General features: G+C 38.0%; 1 protein-coding gene across 31 annotated transcripts in view; it reads left to right on the top strand.

The window, feature by feature from the left end:
* The window catches only part of DGKI (diacylglycerol kinase iota), a 459,668-nt gene that overhangs the window by 377,108 nt on the left and 65,758 nt on the right, over positions 1-16,802 (top strand). For 27 of the 31 annotated variants that reach the window (XM_015448096.4, XM_015448091.4, XM_065542616.2 and 24 more), the window contains 4 exons: positions 3,754-3,823; positions 6,429-6,469; positions 7,337-7,464; positions 9,749-9,871. In XM_015448096.4, coding sequence (XP_015303582.2) covers positions 3,754-3,823; positions 6,429-6,469; positions 7,337-7,464; positions 9,749-9,871 — 362 coding nt within the window. The remainder of the gene's footprint in view (positions 1-3,753; positions 3,824-6,428; positions 6,470-7,336; positions 7,465-9,748; positions 9,872-16,802) is intronic. The other 4 variants (XM_065542619.2, XM_074036055.1, XM_074036054.1 and 1 more) reach the window with 1 other exon arrangement.

Below are 16,802 nucleotides of genomic sequence, written 5' to 3'. Positions count from 1 at the left end.
TTTTAAGTAACATTGTCTTTTAAAATCAGATTCCTATGCCTTTAATTAATGATGTATTGTTTAACTTCAATTATTAATACCATCCAATGGTAAATATAAATACATTTTTCCTCTGTCTGTTTATAAAAATGAACATAAGTAGAAGAACATAAGGCACTGAAAACAAACACTTGGGAGAGACCATGGATGGAAATAAGCAAAAAATTGAGTTCTTCCATGTAGAAATTGACCTAGTTTTAGTCCACTGCTAGGAGAATAGCCATAAGCTCAGAGAGCTTTTGTTGTTTGTTGTTTTGATATTACAATTACCGGTAACTTTGAATCGGTGATTCCTATTCTCATAAGGCATTTTACTGATCAGAATCTTCTTATTTTGCTGAATTCCCTCTGACCTAAATTTTTGATTCTTTAAATTAATAGCTTTTTTTTTTTTTTTTTTCTCAGCATTTTGGGAATCTCAGATCACTTTGATAATCTAGAAAGCAGTGGTTTTTCTGTCCAGGAAAATGAACATACCCACAGACATACCAAATCTAGTGTACAATTTTGGAGAGTTCAAGAATTGTTGAACCTGTTTGAGGACCCATTAAAGTATTTTAAAGGGCTTTATAGTGACCAATGTGTTTTCACCAAACAAAATTATAATGTTATCATTAGACAAAACCTCTTTAAGAACATTGAGTTATATCAGATGTTTCTGTAGGTCAAACATTTTTGCAGTTTCCATCCATGGATCAAAATGTTGAGTAAATAAGTGAACAAAAGCGAACTACATTAATAAAGTCAGGCATGGGCATAAAACTCTCCAGACAGACAGCCACCTGCACATAAAAAGATACACACCATCTATATTTCCTTACCAACCTATGGTAGTTGTGTTGCTGAGGCAGTGCCTCAATCTGGATTTTATTAACCTAGACTAAATAACATCCAATATTCTGTAATTAGAATAGCCTAGAGATAGTGTGATGGATCCTTAGGTTTTTAAAATGATAAATCAAGCATTCCTGTATTCTTTCTGTTGATTTTTACCTAGGGAAATTAGGATATGTTTTTATAGTGTCCTCTGCAGCATATTCAACATCAAAATGCAGAAAGGGTCCTTGTGTTTTAGCTCCTTTATTCATAGAGAAGATAATCCTGTTTCTGTTTAATCTCTTTATTTATTAGCTTTCATAGTTGCCACTAAATATTTTGAATCACTTCCAAATTTATTGGTCTATAATTACATTTCTCACCCAACTGAGAGACGTCAGCAGCTTTATCTGGTTTACAAAAATGCATTAAGTACCTTAAGTTCCTTTAAAACAAGATGTCACACTTGTCAAAATATAATTCTCAAAATATTACACATAATTCTCATATAAATAGTTACTAAGCACATGTCAAGATTTCATTTAGCTCAACAATCAGGATGAAAATTCAGTTCAAAAAAGAGGAATATATATACACGTATATATAGAATATATATACACGAATATATAGAATATATATACATAATAGAGCAAGAGAGACTGTATGTAACATATTTTTTTCTATATGTAGTATATAGTATCTCTGTATCTATAGCTATATGGATATATTTTATATTTATAAATACAGATTTTGGTAGCATTCCTGAATGAGACCAGTTTTTCCTCTATCAATTATTTAATTCACAGAATTCATTTAGAGTAAAACTCCATACACTCAATGTTTCTAGTTTACTAAGATACCTCCCTTTTGTTTGGTAATGTTAGGTTCTTTCACATACATCCTCAGACTCATCTGAAAGGCTTGTTAAAACACATTACTGGGTTCCACCCATAGTGCTTCTGTAGACCTGGGATGGGCCCTGGAAATTTGTGCTTCTGACAAGTTTCCAGCTGATGCACACTTTGAGAACAAGTGATTTAAGCCCAGGCTTTATTTGAGGATCAAGTAGGGCAGCAGGGAGTGTTGAGTAACTACCAAGAAAGTCAGTACAACCTCTGATTGGGTCCTTATTACTTCTATGTTATTCCTGTTTTCTTCTCCTGTCCCCTCTGTACACACAAGATCATCCACACCTGCAGCTTCAGCTGCCACGTCTTTATTGCTGCCTGCACAGTTGCACCCCAATGTTGCTCCCTACATTCGAACATTTCAAATCCCTAATAAGGGCCAGACTCCCAGTGTCTTCCCCTCAGAGACCTGGCCTCCCTCATTTGTCCCATTTCTGTCAGTGATTTCAATTCCACTGCAAACCCGGGCTAGAATGCTCCAAATCACATGTTGTAAACTAGAAGGTGCTCTCCTTCCACCCTGGTTATCATTGACAGGCTTCTCTTAGTAGAGAAAATGTTTAATTTTTAAAAGTTTGGAATCTGAAGAGAAAATCCTTTCAGTTTTCAATCTGCCAGTTCTCTCTTCTGTTTCGTGGATATAGCCTTAATTCTTTATAAGAAATAAAAGCTTCTGAGACTTCAAGGAAGTTTGGGAACTGAGAATTGTAGTAAATCAGGGAAGCAAGCCAGTCCTGGCAATCTGTTGGAAGGTCAGTTTTTCGAAGCCCGGGAGGTCAGAGGCCAGGCTTCTAGAGGTCATGTCTGAGGCGTGTAAGTGAGACTTGGAGCAGGAGATAATAAACATAAGCTTCAGGCGTTTGGAAGGGCAAGAAAGGAGAGTTTAAGAAGATTTTCAAAAGATATATCAACTTCAGTTTCAGCTACTTGGGAGGCTGAGGCTGGAGGATCACCTGAGCCCAGGAAACCGAGGCTATGGTGAGCCATGATCACACCACTGCACTCCAGCCTGGAAGACAGAGTGAGACCCTGTCTCAAAAAATAAAATATAAATAAAATAGCAATAAAAAATAGATGTAACAAGATCAGCTGAGGGGAATGTATTTTGGAAGAGAGGGAGCTATTGAGAGCAGAAGAATTAATGAGTGGATTTTAATAATGCTACAGAAATAAAGTTCAAAGGAGAAAGAAAGATAGTCTAGAGTCTAAATTAAGTGATTGGCTTTGAAGAGAAGAGACATATTTTTATCCAAACTCAGAGGAAAGAATGATGGCAGTTATGTCAGGCAGACTTGATGTTAAATAGGGAGGGGTAATTGGGAGGTCACAGACGTGAGACGCCTAGAAAATGCTCAGGTGAATGAGCACGTTGCAGTTTGGGTGAGTGTTGGACAGAGTGATTTTGTCATTGGTTAACCTGGCACTACTTTTCTTCCTTGTCTACTCCTCTGTAATTGGGTTCAGTGGAGAAGGCTGAGGTTAGAGATGACCTCAAGGTGTAAGGTTGATTTTGTTCCCATGTAGATGAACAGCCCCTGTGTATGGATCGCTGCTGCTTTTTCTCACGTACTGTATGTCCCATGTGGCCAGTAGATAACGTTTGATTCATTCTCATTCTGTGCCAGTGCCTTAGACCTAGGTGTCAATGACAGCCAGCTGTCACTCGTTCCTTGGCTTCACAAAGGGAAAGAAAGAAATTCCCATAAGAAGTAAATGTCCTAAAATAGATTATTTATGTTTAATGGAATAATAGAAAATATTTAATGGAATAATTGAGAACCTCCTGGTAATTTTATGAGGGAGTTATTTTTAAAATTTCTATGTGAAAGAATTTCAAAGCAGAGCCCTTCTTTCTGTTCCTAGAGAAAAAAAAATGTGATTTGGTCTTCTCACCAGTGCTTTGTGTAGGAAAGGATGGCAGAATGCTGAGTGAGGGAAGCCCATCAGGTTATTGAAATGGAGCCACTAGAATGTGTGTGTCTCTTTCCAGGACCATGAAACCTCCTTCCCCAGGGCTCTCTCAGCACAGAGGCTCTCCCCTCGGTGGTGCTTCCTAGATGGTGAGTTCTGCATTTCTTGTGGGTATCATGGGAGTTGGGGAGGTTGAAGAGCAAGGCATCAATTGATAGGGGGGACTCTAGTTTTCCAAAATATTTTTCAGAAAGCCTTCTTGTGACTCCACATGGCTGGTTTTTATGTGCGGAACAATGTGGACCTACTAATGTTGCCCTGTCCTTTCCTGAAGTCATTTCCCTCAACACAACTTGGTTAACTCTGGCTGAACTCAGCATCAAGTTGCTCAGGCTGATGTTTCCTTTTCATCAGCCCTCGTTTCTTAAAACTTGACTGCCTGCCTTAAATTAATTCAGACCAGTAGCTGGATTCTATAAGCATAGGATGGATACTAATTTCTATCTTGTTTGCATCTGATGGAACATTCATATTATTTTTATGAGACCATTATTGCAGTATGATGTATACATTTCTGGAGAAAGGTAGAAAAATTCAGTTGCATTCACATCTGCTTGGATCAGCACAACATATTGCATGCATAACACGTTAGTTATTTTATGGTTGTTTAATGAGTCTGTTTTTATCTCAAATATCTGTCTCCTAGATGCTGCCTGATATTACATTTCTATCCAATTACCCATATTGCATACCTTCTCACCTCTGTATATTCATGCTTACATACTACCCAATGTATCTACTACTCATTCTCTCTCTTGTTCATATGGAGACACGGTTTTCATTGCAGACCTCTTTTTTGTTTATCTGGGTGAGCGTCTGAGAGGATATAAACGTGAATATGAGTATGACAGGATTTGTGAGTGTATGAGCAAGCATTAGGATGGCAGCAGCAGAGATCTATTAAGATTTAAGGACTGTCCAGTAGCCTAGCATGACTGGAATGTAAGGGTTTTAACTGGCATAGTGGAAGAGAAGGTTATAACTTTGGTGCCAGATCACAGAACACTTTAAATGCCATAGGCATATTTTTCTAGTGTTATGAAGATGGCCACTTGTATTTATATGAGATCTAACCCACACAAATCATGATGCAAGTTTTTGTTAATGTCTCGTCAGCTGCCTCTGAGGACTTCCCTCCAGCTTCTTTATTCCATAGCAATGAGAAACATAATCATTTGTCATTCCTGAATTTGTAGAGGAACAACATGTATTTCAGAAAATTATGAAAATATTTATGTTATGTTCTATCTAAAGTCTTAGATAAAACTACAACTGTTGTGGCTAACAGTCTTAACCCAGATGTAGTTTCACTCCATAGGTTTATTAAAAAAACCTTTGAAAGGTAATTGCAGTCATGGTTTAAAAGAACAAAATAGAGTCAATTTCTCCAAGGCAGATTTTATTCTATTCTTAGATTTTAGAGAGCAGGGACGATGATTGGCTGGTTTCTTAGTTCAGTCCCCTTTGGAGAGAAGCTACTCATTAAGTGTTTGTGAATTTAAAATAATTACTTGCATTTTGAGTTTTTCTTTCTTGTGCTGTTTGTTTTGTAGAAAATCTACTTATAATATTTGGGTTTTGTTAGATAGATGTAAGTGAGAAGCACATCATTCTTTTTGGTTTGATTTTTTTTTTTTTTTTTGAGATGGGAGTCTGACTCTGTTGCCCAGGCTGGAGTGCAGTGGCATGATCACGGTTCACTGCAACCTTGAACTCCTGGGCTCAGGCAATGCTCCCACCTCAGCCTCCCAAGTACCTGGGACCACAGGGGCATACCACTATCCCCAGCTAATTAAAAAAAATTGTTTTTGTAGAGATGAAGTCTTGCTTTGTTGCCCAGGCTGGTCTCAGACTCCTGGCTTCAAGTAGTTCTCCCACCTGAGCTTCGCGAAATGCAGCTGATAGTTCTTTCTAATATTAAGAATATTTAAAATAATTTCTAGAAACCTAAAATTTCTAATTTAGGTTTTTTTTTTTTTCCTCATACCATAGATGCAGCTCAATCTCTTTTAGAGAATGCTTAAATAATTTTTTTGCTGTTTTGGCTTCCTTCAGACATGGCTCTAAGGATGCAGGTTGAAAGTGAAATGATTCATTTAAGACCACATATGGTCCCTGGCCTGAATCTTCAAGCCGTTTTCCAAAATGGGAAGTCACTTCCCTGAGAAGTCTACGTAACCATAGCTTTTTCTAGCTTTATTTACTTAATAAATATATAGCAATTCCTGACTTTCTTTAAGATCCTGTGCTAATTTCAGGAGGCATAAAAGATTAAATGAAACAGATTTTTAAAGAGGCAAAGTCTCTTAGTCTCATGGTTATCTGTGAAGATAGTATGTATAAGAAGTTTTAAAAAATGTAAATGTGCATGGAGGCAGGGTCAATACATTCTGTCTGGGGTAGGGAGGTTGGGACTGAGAAAGGTTTTACAGAAGCAGAAGCATTTGAGCTAGTTCTTTAAAGACAAGTATGATTTAGATGGCAGAGGCAATGGCCAGGGCTTTCTAAGCCTTAGAATAGCAGTGGCAGAGGCATGGAAGTGCTGAAGTTTTCTTAATAGATTTAGGGACTGGCCTGGAGACTAGCACGACCATCATGTAGGGGTTTTGACCAGCATAGTCGAAGAGAAGGTTATAAATTTGATGCCAGATTACAGAACATTCTGAATGCCATCTGCATTTCTTTTTCCCCTAGCAACTTCTGCTGATCGCTTTTATCGAATAGACAGATCTCAGGTAAGTTTTTTTCCAGCCTGCTTGTAAAAGTGAAAAATTCCCAAGTTAATGTACTTTGTTGGTAGCTAATCTCATAAATTTTTCTAACAAAACACACTGAGACACTTACAAATTTTGGAATGGTGTTCATAACCTAAGCTATGAGTCTTTTATTTATCTTCACATGTTTTATGATTTATGGACTCAAGATGATACGGCTTGATCTTGCAAATGAGTACAGAAAATAAGTTGACTTGTAGACATTATCACCAGCCTATACTCCAAATTTTCATTCACAAAGATATTTTTACTCCTTCTTAGCCAAATTTTGTATGTCTTTTTAAGCTCATTTCTGTTTAGCAAGTTTGAGGTCCCAAGTGTATAACTAGACTACTTAGTTTCAATTTGCCAATCCCTAGAGGTCAGCGATGAGAAAAAAAATATGGTTTTGCCCAAGTTAAGAAGTCCTCCCATTATCTGAATTATCCTAGAAAAAAAATGTACAGTATTGAACCTAATGATAAAGATGTTAACCATGCTGCTTAGCTTTGACCAGATGATGGGGTGGAAGTCCAGGCTATCATACGCTCTCACTGGGTCAATGGTATGTGGGTGTCACTTCTCTAATAGTATTTGGGAAGATGAGGCCAGCCATTTCTAGATATACCTAAAAAAATCCTGATTAATTGGAAATCCTGAACCAAGGGGATTCATCTCTCCCCATCTCCCACTGCCTGCCATAGCGCAGCTTTGGGGGGGATCATCAGCTGATCAAGCTCTGACAACACACTGTGATCTTTTGACATGTTGGAGAATTTCATTATTCCTCGAGACCAAGAATACTTGTTTTGTTATTCTTCATGCAACAGACTTCTTGTTCTTCCTTAGGAACATTTGCACTTTGTGATGGAGATTTCCCAAGATGAGATTTTTATTCTGGACCCAGATATGGTGGTGTCACAGCCAGCGGGGACACCTCCGGGCATGCCTGACCTGGTGGTGGAGCAAGCCTCGGGGTGAGTGTGCCTCTCCTTGCCTGTGAGGCTGGCCTCAGGGTGACATCCATGTCTGGTTCGCCTTTGAACTTGACATCATTGTAATGACATCAAATGATTTTGAAATGTAGATTTTCTTGTTGGGTTTCCTTAGAGTGGTTATTGTAAGTCTGTCTTATGAATGGCCGTGCAGAAACACAAAACCAGATTTGCACCATGTCCAAGCCTTCTTTTCTCCATCACAGCAACTCTTCCTAACAAACCTAGAAAACACTAGTACTTGTGTTTGTGCTTACACTTTTGTAGTAACTCTGTTATCTACATTAAAAATTGACACAGGTGATTTGACAGTTTTTCTCCTCTTCCTCCTCTTTGCTATTTCCAGGCTGCTGGAGACACGTAGATTGTATAATAACTATGATGTACCAAGCACTTTTTAGGAGCTCTGTCCTGTGTCTCTCTTCTATTTCTACCACCACTTCATAGTGACTTAATCATCTTAAGTGCTCTGTGCTTATTTTCTCATCTGTAAAATACAAATAATAATAATCCTCACTCAGAGAATTGTTTGGTGATTAAAAGAATTGATACAGATAAAGCACTTAAAGTCATTCCTGGCATTTTTAAAACACGCATTAAATAGAATGTTATAATAATAATCATCATCATCATCATTCCACAGTGACCTTGAAAATTTGGAACAATTATTCTTAATTCATAGATTAAAAAATTGAGACCTAAAGCGTTATGTTACTTGCCTAGTATTTCACAGAAAATAAGTAGAAAAAATGAGATACAGTCCTGGGCTGCCTGATGCCAGAGCCCATGCATTTAATGACCATCTTCTATCACCAAAACATAATTAATATTTCTAGGTTATTTCAGTAATTCAAAACTATTTATTTAGAGAATTTTGTGTGCCAGGTCTTAGTGTCAGCACTTGGGGAATAACAGTACAAAAATAAAAACAGATAAGAATCTTTGCCCTTGTGAAATTTAGTGTTTTACTGGTCTATGGGGCCTGAATTATTGAAATAAGAATTGCTCTAGAAACCATACACAATGTACCCAAATAGTTAATGCAAATGGTATACACATCCTCATACAGTATGAATAAACAGGCCACTAGGCTAGCACAACTGCAATGTCATTTTCATCCCTGTTTTCCCCTTGTCACTTGATTTACTTTTTTTTCACTTTTTTGCTTCACTGCTGCTATTTGTGAGTGGTTTCTCACTCTGCCAGGGGCAGTTGATGTCCAGTAGGTACCAAGTCTGGGGGGAGACAAGAGAGGCCACAAGTGGCTGTGTAGAACAGATAGAAAGCTGTTCTCAGGAAGCTAGAGCCACGATGTCAGAGCATGAGGGAAGGCTGACAGGCACAAGGGGTAGCCTGATACACCCCTGGGAGCCCCAAAGGTGGTGGGGAAGGCCACCTTCGCAGGGCACATCCATGCGTCAGACCCATCAGTAGTGGGGAAAGAAGGTAGAATGTTCTGTCCTACTGCAGAAGCAGCAGGTGCTAGAGCCAGGTTAGCCCACCTAACCTGGCCTCTGGCTCTTGATCTAGTAAAAATTGCCCTGGTCTTTGCTCACTTGGTCATTCTCTTTTTCTTTTTCGTTTTCTTTCTTTCTTTTTTTTTTTTTTTTTTTTTGAGACGGAGTCTCGCTCTGTCGCCCAGGCTGGAGTGCAGTGGCGCAATCTCGGCTCACTGCAAGCTCCGCCTCCTGGGTTCACGCCATTCTCCTGCCTCAGCCTCCCGGGTAGCTGGGACTACAGGTGCCCGCCACCATGCCCGGCTAATTTTTTGTATGGTCGTTTTCTTCATGTCAAATAATGGCCAAAAGGAATTGCTTTGGCCTGGCTAGACCTCTGTTAGCTCTAGCTCCAAAAATAAAGGAGCCTGAAAATCCACCAGGACTTGAATCAGTGCCTTTCTTATTTCTCATCAGTTGCCTCCCCAGAACTAAACCAGGATCAGGGAAGCAGTGAAACAGGATGGACTTTGTTATTTTCTAATCTGCATTTCCACACTAGGTCTATTACTTCTTATTCATGTCACATTTAAAATGACTTAATCTTGAAAATCAGTTTTCTCATCTGTAAAGGGGACAGAATCATACAAATAGTTCATGATTGTTGAGATAAGTGAATGAAATAATAAATATGTAGTATCTGGTAAACATTCCATAGAGATGAATTTTGCCTCTCACATTTACAGGCAAGATTCATCTTCAGAAAGTGGAGATGAAGTCACGTGGCTGACTTTGAATGCGTAACTGTCTGGTGCCCTTCTTTCTCTCAGGATCTCAGACTGGTGGAATCCTGCCCTGCGGAAACGCATGCTGAGTGACAGTGGGCTGGGGATGATAGCTCCCTATTATGAGGACTCAGATCTGAAAGATCTCAGCCACTCCCGCGTGCTACAGTAAGAGTCCTCTCGCTGTTCTTTTCCTCTGTGCCACTGTGATTGCTGGGAGAGGATGTACTGTGGGCTGTGCACCAATGGGCAGGATTCTCTTTTCAATGGCGCTCAGGCTGTCTTGTGCAGGTGCTACTCTGTGTTTGACATTCCATGCAACTTGCTCACTTTTATCTACCCCAAACTCTTCATGGAGCTCCACCTTCCATTTCTCTTGCTCCTGAGCCACCTTGAGCCCTTTGCATGTGGACCTCCCCATACTTTAAACCTCACCAGGGTCTTCTTTTCTGGAGTCTAGCGTTTATCAGACGTCCCTGTTTGCCACATCATAAAGACATGCATGAGAGTGATCATGAGTAGCTTGAAAGTGACACGTGGTTTTTCATTTGTGAACACGTTATCTTGCTGTTTCATTGGTCCTCAGTCCTGAGCCTGTGCACGTGTGCTCTACCCAATATTGCCACATGGTTTTGTTGGCTAAAGCTAGGTGCTGCCCATGTTGTGGTTGCAGTCTCTGTGGGTAAGCAGTAAAGCATTTGTTCGTAGATCAGAACAGTACATGTGCTTTCTTTTGAGGTCTGATCATGGTGAGAGTGTAGGATGCATGCTGAAGTTCCACAACAGTCTTGATGCCTTCGTGCTCAGTGAATCCACCTTCCTATCATCTCTCCTGGTGACAGATATATTCATGAGCTCCTACTCTTTAATTTCAGGCCAATCAGTCCATCTCAGAGGTTACACAAATCCAGTGTGTTCATGAAATTAGACTGGTTTTCAGTTTACCTGGGATCTTAATCAAATAGTGACAATGGCCTTGTAACCACACAGCCTTAGCCTTTTGATAGAATAACGAGATTACTAAAGATTCTTAGAAGCCTAGGGTTAACTAAAGAGGCAAAGGAAGTGCTTTGTTTCTGAAGGAAGACCAGAAGCAATTTCAATATTACGAAGGGGAAAGAAATGAGAAATTTGGAGCTAATTATTTCATTGGCAAAGTTTCGAGGCACACACCCTGAGGGCAAAAGGAGACTGCATTTTAATTGCTTCTCTGTATTACCTCTTATTTTCTTGTGTGAAGAGGGGAAAGGAACAAAAATGAATTACTATGGATTTTTCTTTTTAATTAAACTGTGTTGTTAGTTTCTGATGGCATTTTGATTGCTTACAATTCAGGATGTTTTTCCATTTCCTTTTTATACAGAATTGAGGCTTGTGAACCAGGGTGAGTCAGCCACCCACGGATGGCTAAAAAAGTGGCCATTTATCTGTGGGCAGACTTATTGGAAAATTAGAGTTTTAATTAGCTACAGAAATAAAATTAAGCCTAGACAAACCAGATGAGTATTTTAGTTGTACATGTATATAGTCTGTTTCCACAAAGCAAATATGAGCTCAATCTAGTTTTCTAGGTCCTGATTTTTCTATATGTAACATACTGATGTACATATCATGATAAATAAAATAATTATATATAAGATAGTAAATATTCTTCCCACGAATCACAAATAAATTTGCCACTTTACATAATAGCCAGGTTCTTAAAACCATATGTCAAAATCAACTCTTTCTGTTTATTTGAGTTATATTATCCTTTTAGGGATTTCTCTTAATTTTTGGTTGATCTTCTATTGACAGCTATAAGTTTTCACAGTCATTTATACTACTTTAATTCTAAAATGCCCTAGAGTAGTAGACACTTAAAAAAAAAACTTGAAAAATTACTTTGAAAACAAGCAAAGGGACATTCAAACATTCACTCATAGCCTATCGGCTTCTCCAGCTGATTCTCCGGACATCGTGCAACAAAGACAAGTCATCTCCACTAGGTTCGGTGTAAATTCCTGCCTCATAAAGGACACAAGCATATTAAAATTGCGTTGAATTACTTAAAAATAAAACTAAACTAGATGCCTTACCTCAACTTTTTAATTAATTCTTTATTAAAATTATTATGTCCATTTATTTCTTAGAATATCTTTTTATTTCCTTCAGACATCATCTCTGACACAAATACGTATAATTGCAGTTGTGGAAATAACTAACAATGTTAGTAATAACTAGTATTGATGGAATACTTCCCACTTGCTTTGTATCGTAATTAAATAAACTTTCAACAATTTTGAAATTTAGCCATTGCTTAACAGATAAGTAAACTGAGGCTACTAGAGGGTAAAATATTTATCTTAGGTCACTTCAGATGACAAGTGTGGTTTGACCTGAGGTCGGTTTGACTTCTGACTCCATGCTTTTTCTGTTGTCCTACACTATCTTCCCAAAGGGACCATACAAAGTCAGCATACCAGAGCCACAGAGGTTTACTTTGGTTTCTATTTCTCTTTTACATTTGTAAAGTGAAAAATCCTACAATATAGGGGTACTATGCATGTACATTAAATATACAACTGCAAACTTACCCAGAAGTAAATATGGCTGAGAATTAATTTTTAAGCATTTTTTCTTTAAAAGAAGAGATTGAAACAAAATATAATGGTGGTAAACTTCAGTTTAAAATTATTAAACATATATAAACTATGTTCTAATCAAAATGAGCATAAAAATTATATAGAAGGCCATCAGGTACCAACCACCTTGATTTATTATGTCGTTGTTTTTCTATATTTGCATTATGTCTTTCAAGCCATAAACGACATAAAGTAGTGGAAAAAACATTGTTTTAGGCCGGGCGCGGTGGCTCACACCTGTAATCCCAGCACATTGGGAGGTCAAGGCGGGCGGATCACGAGGTCAGGAGATCAAGACCATCCTGACTAACACAGTGAAACCACGTCTCTACTAAAAATACAAAAAATTAGCCGGGTGCGGTAGTGGGCGCCTGTAGTCCCAGCTACTTGGGAGGCTGAGGCAGGAGAATGGCGTGAACCCGGGAGGCGGAGCTTGCCATGAGCTGAGATAGTGCCACTGCACTCCAGCCTGGGCAACAAGCAAGACTCCATCTTGGGGAAAAAAACAAAAAAAAAAACAAAAAACAAACAAACAAAAACATTGTTTTATGGTTTTGTTTTGTACAAGTTGGAGTCTTTCTAATTGGAAAATCTGTAATCTGAGATGCTCCAAAATCCAAAACTTTTAAAGTGCTGACATGATGCTCAAAGGAAGTGCTTATTGGAACATTTTGGATTTCAGATATTTGCATTTGGGATGCTCAGCTGGTGAGTATAATGCAAGTATTCCAAAATCCTAAGAAAATAAAAATCTGAGATACTTCTGGTCCCAAGCTGTTTGGAGAAGGGATACTCAACTTGTATTTTTGTTTTCGCCTGTGTTATATAATGCATATATTTTGGAACTTGCCATTTCACTCGGCATTGTATTTTTGAAATTCATTCATATTGATAGATGTGGGTTTTTAATAATTTTTGTTATAGAATATTTCATCATACATATGCTATAAATTATTTCTCCATTTCGATATTGATTTCTAATATTCTATTATTTTTTAAAATGCAGCAAACTTCCTCTGCTCTTCTGTGTTGCAGAATATATATGCAGTTTCAGCTTCCTCGATATTGCAACATTTACCTTCCCAGTTAGAGTATTTATGAGACAGTAATTGAAACAGCCCTGAACGCTTGTTGTAATAATCTAGGTATGATCAGCATCTATTGCTTTAAGCTTTAAGGCCCCAGTCAACTTGGGAGATAGGAAAGGTTCAATTTTAACACCCTGTTGACAGTGGCAAATAACTCACTACATAAAAAGAAATCAAAAGAGAAACTTTCAATTCTTAGAACTGAAAATACTACTTATTAGCATTTTCAAGACACTGCTAACGTGGTATTCATAGAACAATTTAGGACTGTAAATTCATTTATCAAGGGAAAAATGATTGTGTGCAAATAAGCAAAGCATTCAATTTGATAAATTGGAAAAAGAATCCCAGCATAAAGAAATGAGAGGGGAGAAAAAAAAAGATAATAAGAGAAATCAGTTACAAGGAGAATAAAGCAGACAGATGATGAACCGAAAATAAAATGTTTGGCCAGGCGCGGTGGTTCACGCCTGTAATCCCAGCACTTTGGGAGGCCGAGGCAGGCGGATCACAAGTTCAGGAGATGGAGACCATCCTGGCTAACACAGTGAAACCCCGTCTCTACTAAAAATACAAAATAGCCGGGCATGGTGGCGGGCACCTGTAGTCCCAGCTACTTGGGAGGCTGAGGCAGGAGAATGGCATGAACCCGGGAGGCAGAGCTTGCAGTGAGCCGAGATCGCACCACTGCACTCCAGCCTGGGCGACAGAGTGAGACTCTATCTCAAAAAAAAAAAAAAAAAGTAATACAAAATAAATAAATAAATAATTATTTGAAAAGATAAATAAGACAAAATTCTGAGAAGTCTGATTTAAAAGAAAAAAGTACTGAAAACAGAACTATACCCACAGTGCTTTCCCCATATACCCACAATGCTTTCCAAGTCACTCAGGGCATTTCTGTGCCAAGCAGCCCTTTCCCCTCCAAATTGCAATTGACCTGGCTCTGTTGGATCTTCTCAGCATTTTCCCATGGTTTTAAACTTTAAAATCGTCCCTTAGATCCATCACCTTCCCTTTTTCTCAGGCAGAGTGAGAGGCAATTAATATAAAGAGGATGAATTAGATTTCTATCATTACTGGAACTGGTTGCATTTTTATGGACTGTTTCCATTTAGAAACATTATAATTTTAAGAAAGATATACATATGCCTACTTATATGCAGGTCCTATAGGAAAGACTGTAATTCCAAAGTAGGATACATAATGTGTACAGTGTCTTCAAAACCTGTGAACATAATAACGAATATTTGAGAACCAATTTTGAAATGAATTGGTGAGAAGTGGTTGACTGACATTATTACTGCTAGGACCATAATGATTTTGTCTTTAAGTTAAAAAAAACATTTTCAAGGTTCAAGGAAGTTCTATTTAAAATGACATGATTCTGGAAATGTATTTGCTCTTATCATTAATTGTACCACCACGATTAGTGACAAGACTATATTTCATTTGGCAGAAGATTAATAAGGAGGGAATTAACTTAAATTTTAGCAGATAAAATCTATTTGAGTGGTAAGGAAGAATTTTGCCACTTGAGGATCTATGAGATAAGAAAATAGGCATGGAATGAAAACTCTGATGTATTATTCTTCAGTTTTCTTTGAGAAAAGGACTGACTCAAGTCTGAGTCAGATGGGTTAAGAGCAGGCAGGTAAAGGGGCTAGGAGACACTGCTTTTGTTTCTGAATCAGAATAACTTTTTTCTGGTTCTTAGATTTTGTAGTTTGTAAGAAACCCCCAAATGACTGAAAGAGGTGTACTTTTTCTCCGTGTCCCCAAGTCCTAGGCCTGAAAGAACTAAAACGGGCTGTCACACAAATAATATCTTGGCACTAGACTAAGACACAGGGGAAACAGTGTAGTGAACCACACAGAGGGCAGATATTCACTCCAGATAACTGTGTCTAGGCAGGTATCTGGTACCCTATCAGCTACACATGACTAATGGGTTTTTATGATTGGCAGAGGATTTCTCGCGACAAGGAAAGATAATGCTAGCAAATGTTTAACTATAATGTGTGAGGTCTGATTTGTGATTTCATTTGAATCCTAAGAAATAGCGTAAATGATTCAGTCCATCATGTATTGAACAAGTCAATATTGGGCACCTTCAGTGACTGAAGTCAGGCACTGAAGATATAAAACTAAAGAAGAAATAATTATTGCCCTTGAAGAGCTTATATTTAAAGGGGAAATATTAGACCAATTATTACAATTCCTACTAATAAGTGCTATTATGGATATATGCATAGAGTGTTCTGGAAACAAGATGAAATAGAATTTGCTGCTTTTTTTAGGTTTAACATTTTTACTTCTAGAAAGGATGAATATTTAAAGAATTAACGAAAATGTCAGCCTCAAAGAAAAAAAAAATAGGCTTATTAGGGGTTCTATGTGTATTTTCTTCATCTTTTACATATGAACAGATAAGTATTTGTCCTTCCTCATTGTGTAAACCAGAAATGTCTCTCAAATAATGGAAAACACTCGATGTAGTTCAACATCCCTGTATGTTGTGTGTGCTTAAGGAAATTTGGTCAACCAAAATTATTTGGAGATATCAAAACACCTAATAATACTTTAAACTGAAAAGCTGGCCTTTTTAGTATAGTCTGCAATTGCAATTCTGAATCACTATATCAAGAAAATAAAGCCCAGAAACCTCCTCTGTTCTGAAAACTCAGATATGCTAGACTGATTATGAGTGAAATAACTTCATTCCTCTCTGGTCCTCAACTATCTTCTTTGTTCAGTTTCTTCTGGACATTAGGTTATGGCCTGAACCTAATACAAAGGGTAATTGTGCTTATTGTGAAAGCTTCAGGTTCTCAGCAGGAGGACAGACTATTGGACAGCGATTTTGATTTTGGAAATATTCTTTGAACGTCACAATCAGATAAGTGGGAGAAAATTAATCTTCTTAGTGGGATGCAGGTTTTGCTGAAATGTATCTTAGAGATGAAATCAGTGCTGTCAGGATAAAAATGGCTCCTGGCATCTGTTTCACTGAGATAGTTGGGTCCCATTTCTACCTGCCTTTGACATCCCTACTTACCTTTGACTGCTCTCAATCTTGCTCACCCCGAATAATCATTCCAGCCGGAAAAATACAGGATAGCTGACATATGTCTACCTTTCTTCTTCTTTTTCTTCCTGACTTACCTCGAGTTTGAAATGAATTGGTGAGTTAGTCTATTTGGCAAGCACATAATAACACTCTGTTCCTATGGGTGTGTGAAATATTTAATAAGAGATTTTGCTTTGTTATTTTTATAATTGTTCCTCAATCAGTTATGCATATGGAGGCCCTAAACCACTCGGAGGAAATGGATTTAAATTTGCCTCTCCAAGTTGAGCTAGTGGAAGAGTCAGAACAGAATTCCC

The sequence above is a fragment of the Macaca fascicularis genome, chromosome 3 (genome assembly GCF_037993035.2).
Source record: "Macaca fascicularis isolate 582-1 chromosome 3, T2T-MFA8v1.1".
Taxonomy (NCBI): domain Eukaryota; kingdom Metazoa; phylum Chordata; class Mammalia; order Primates; family Cercopithecidae; genus Macaca; species Macaca fascicularis.
This window is presented reverse-complemented; position numbering and strand designations above follow the sequence as displayed.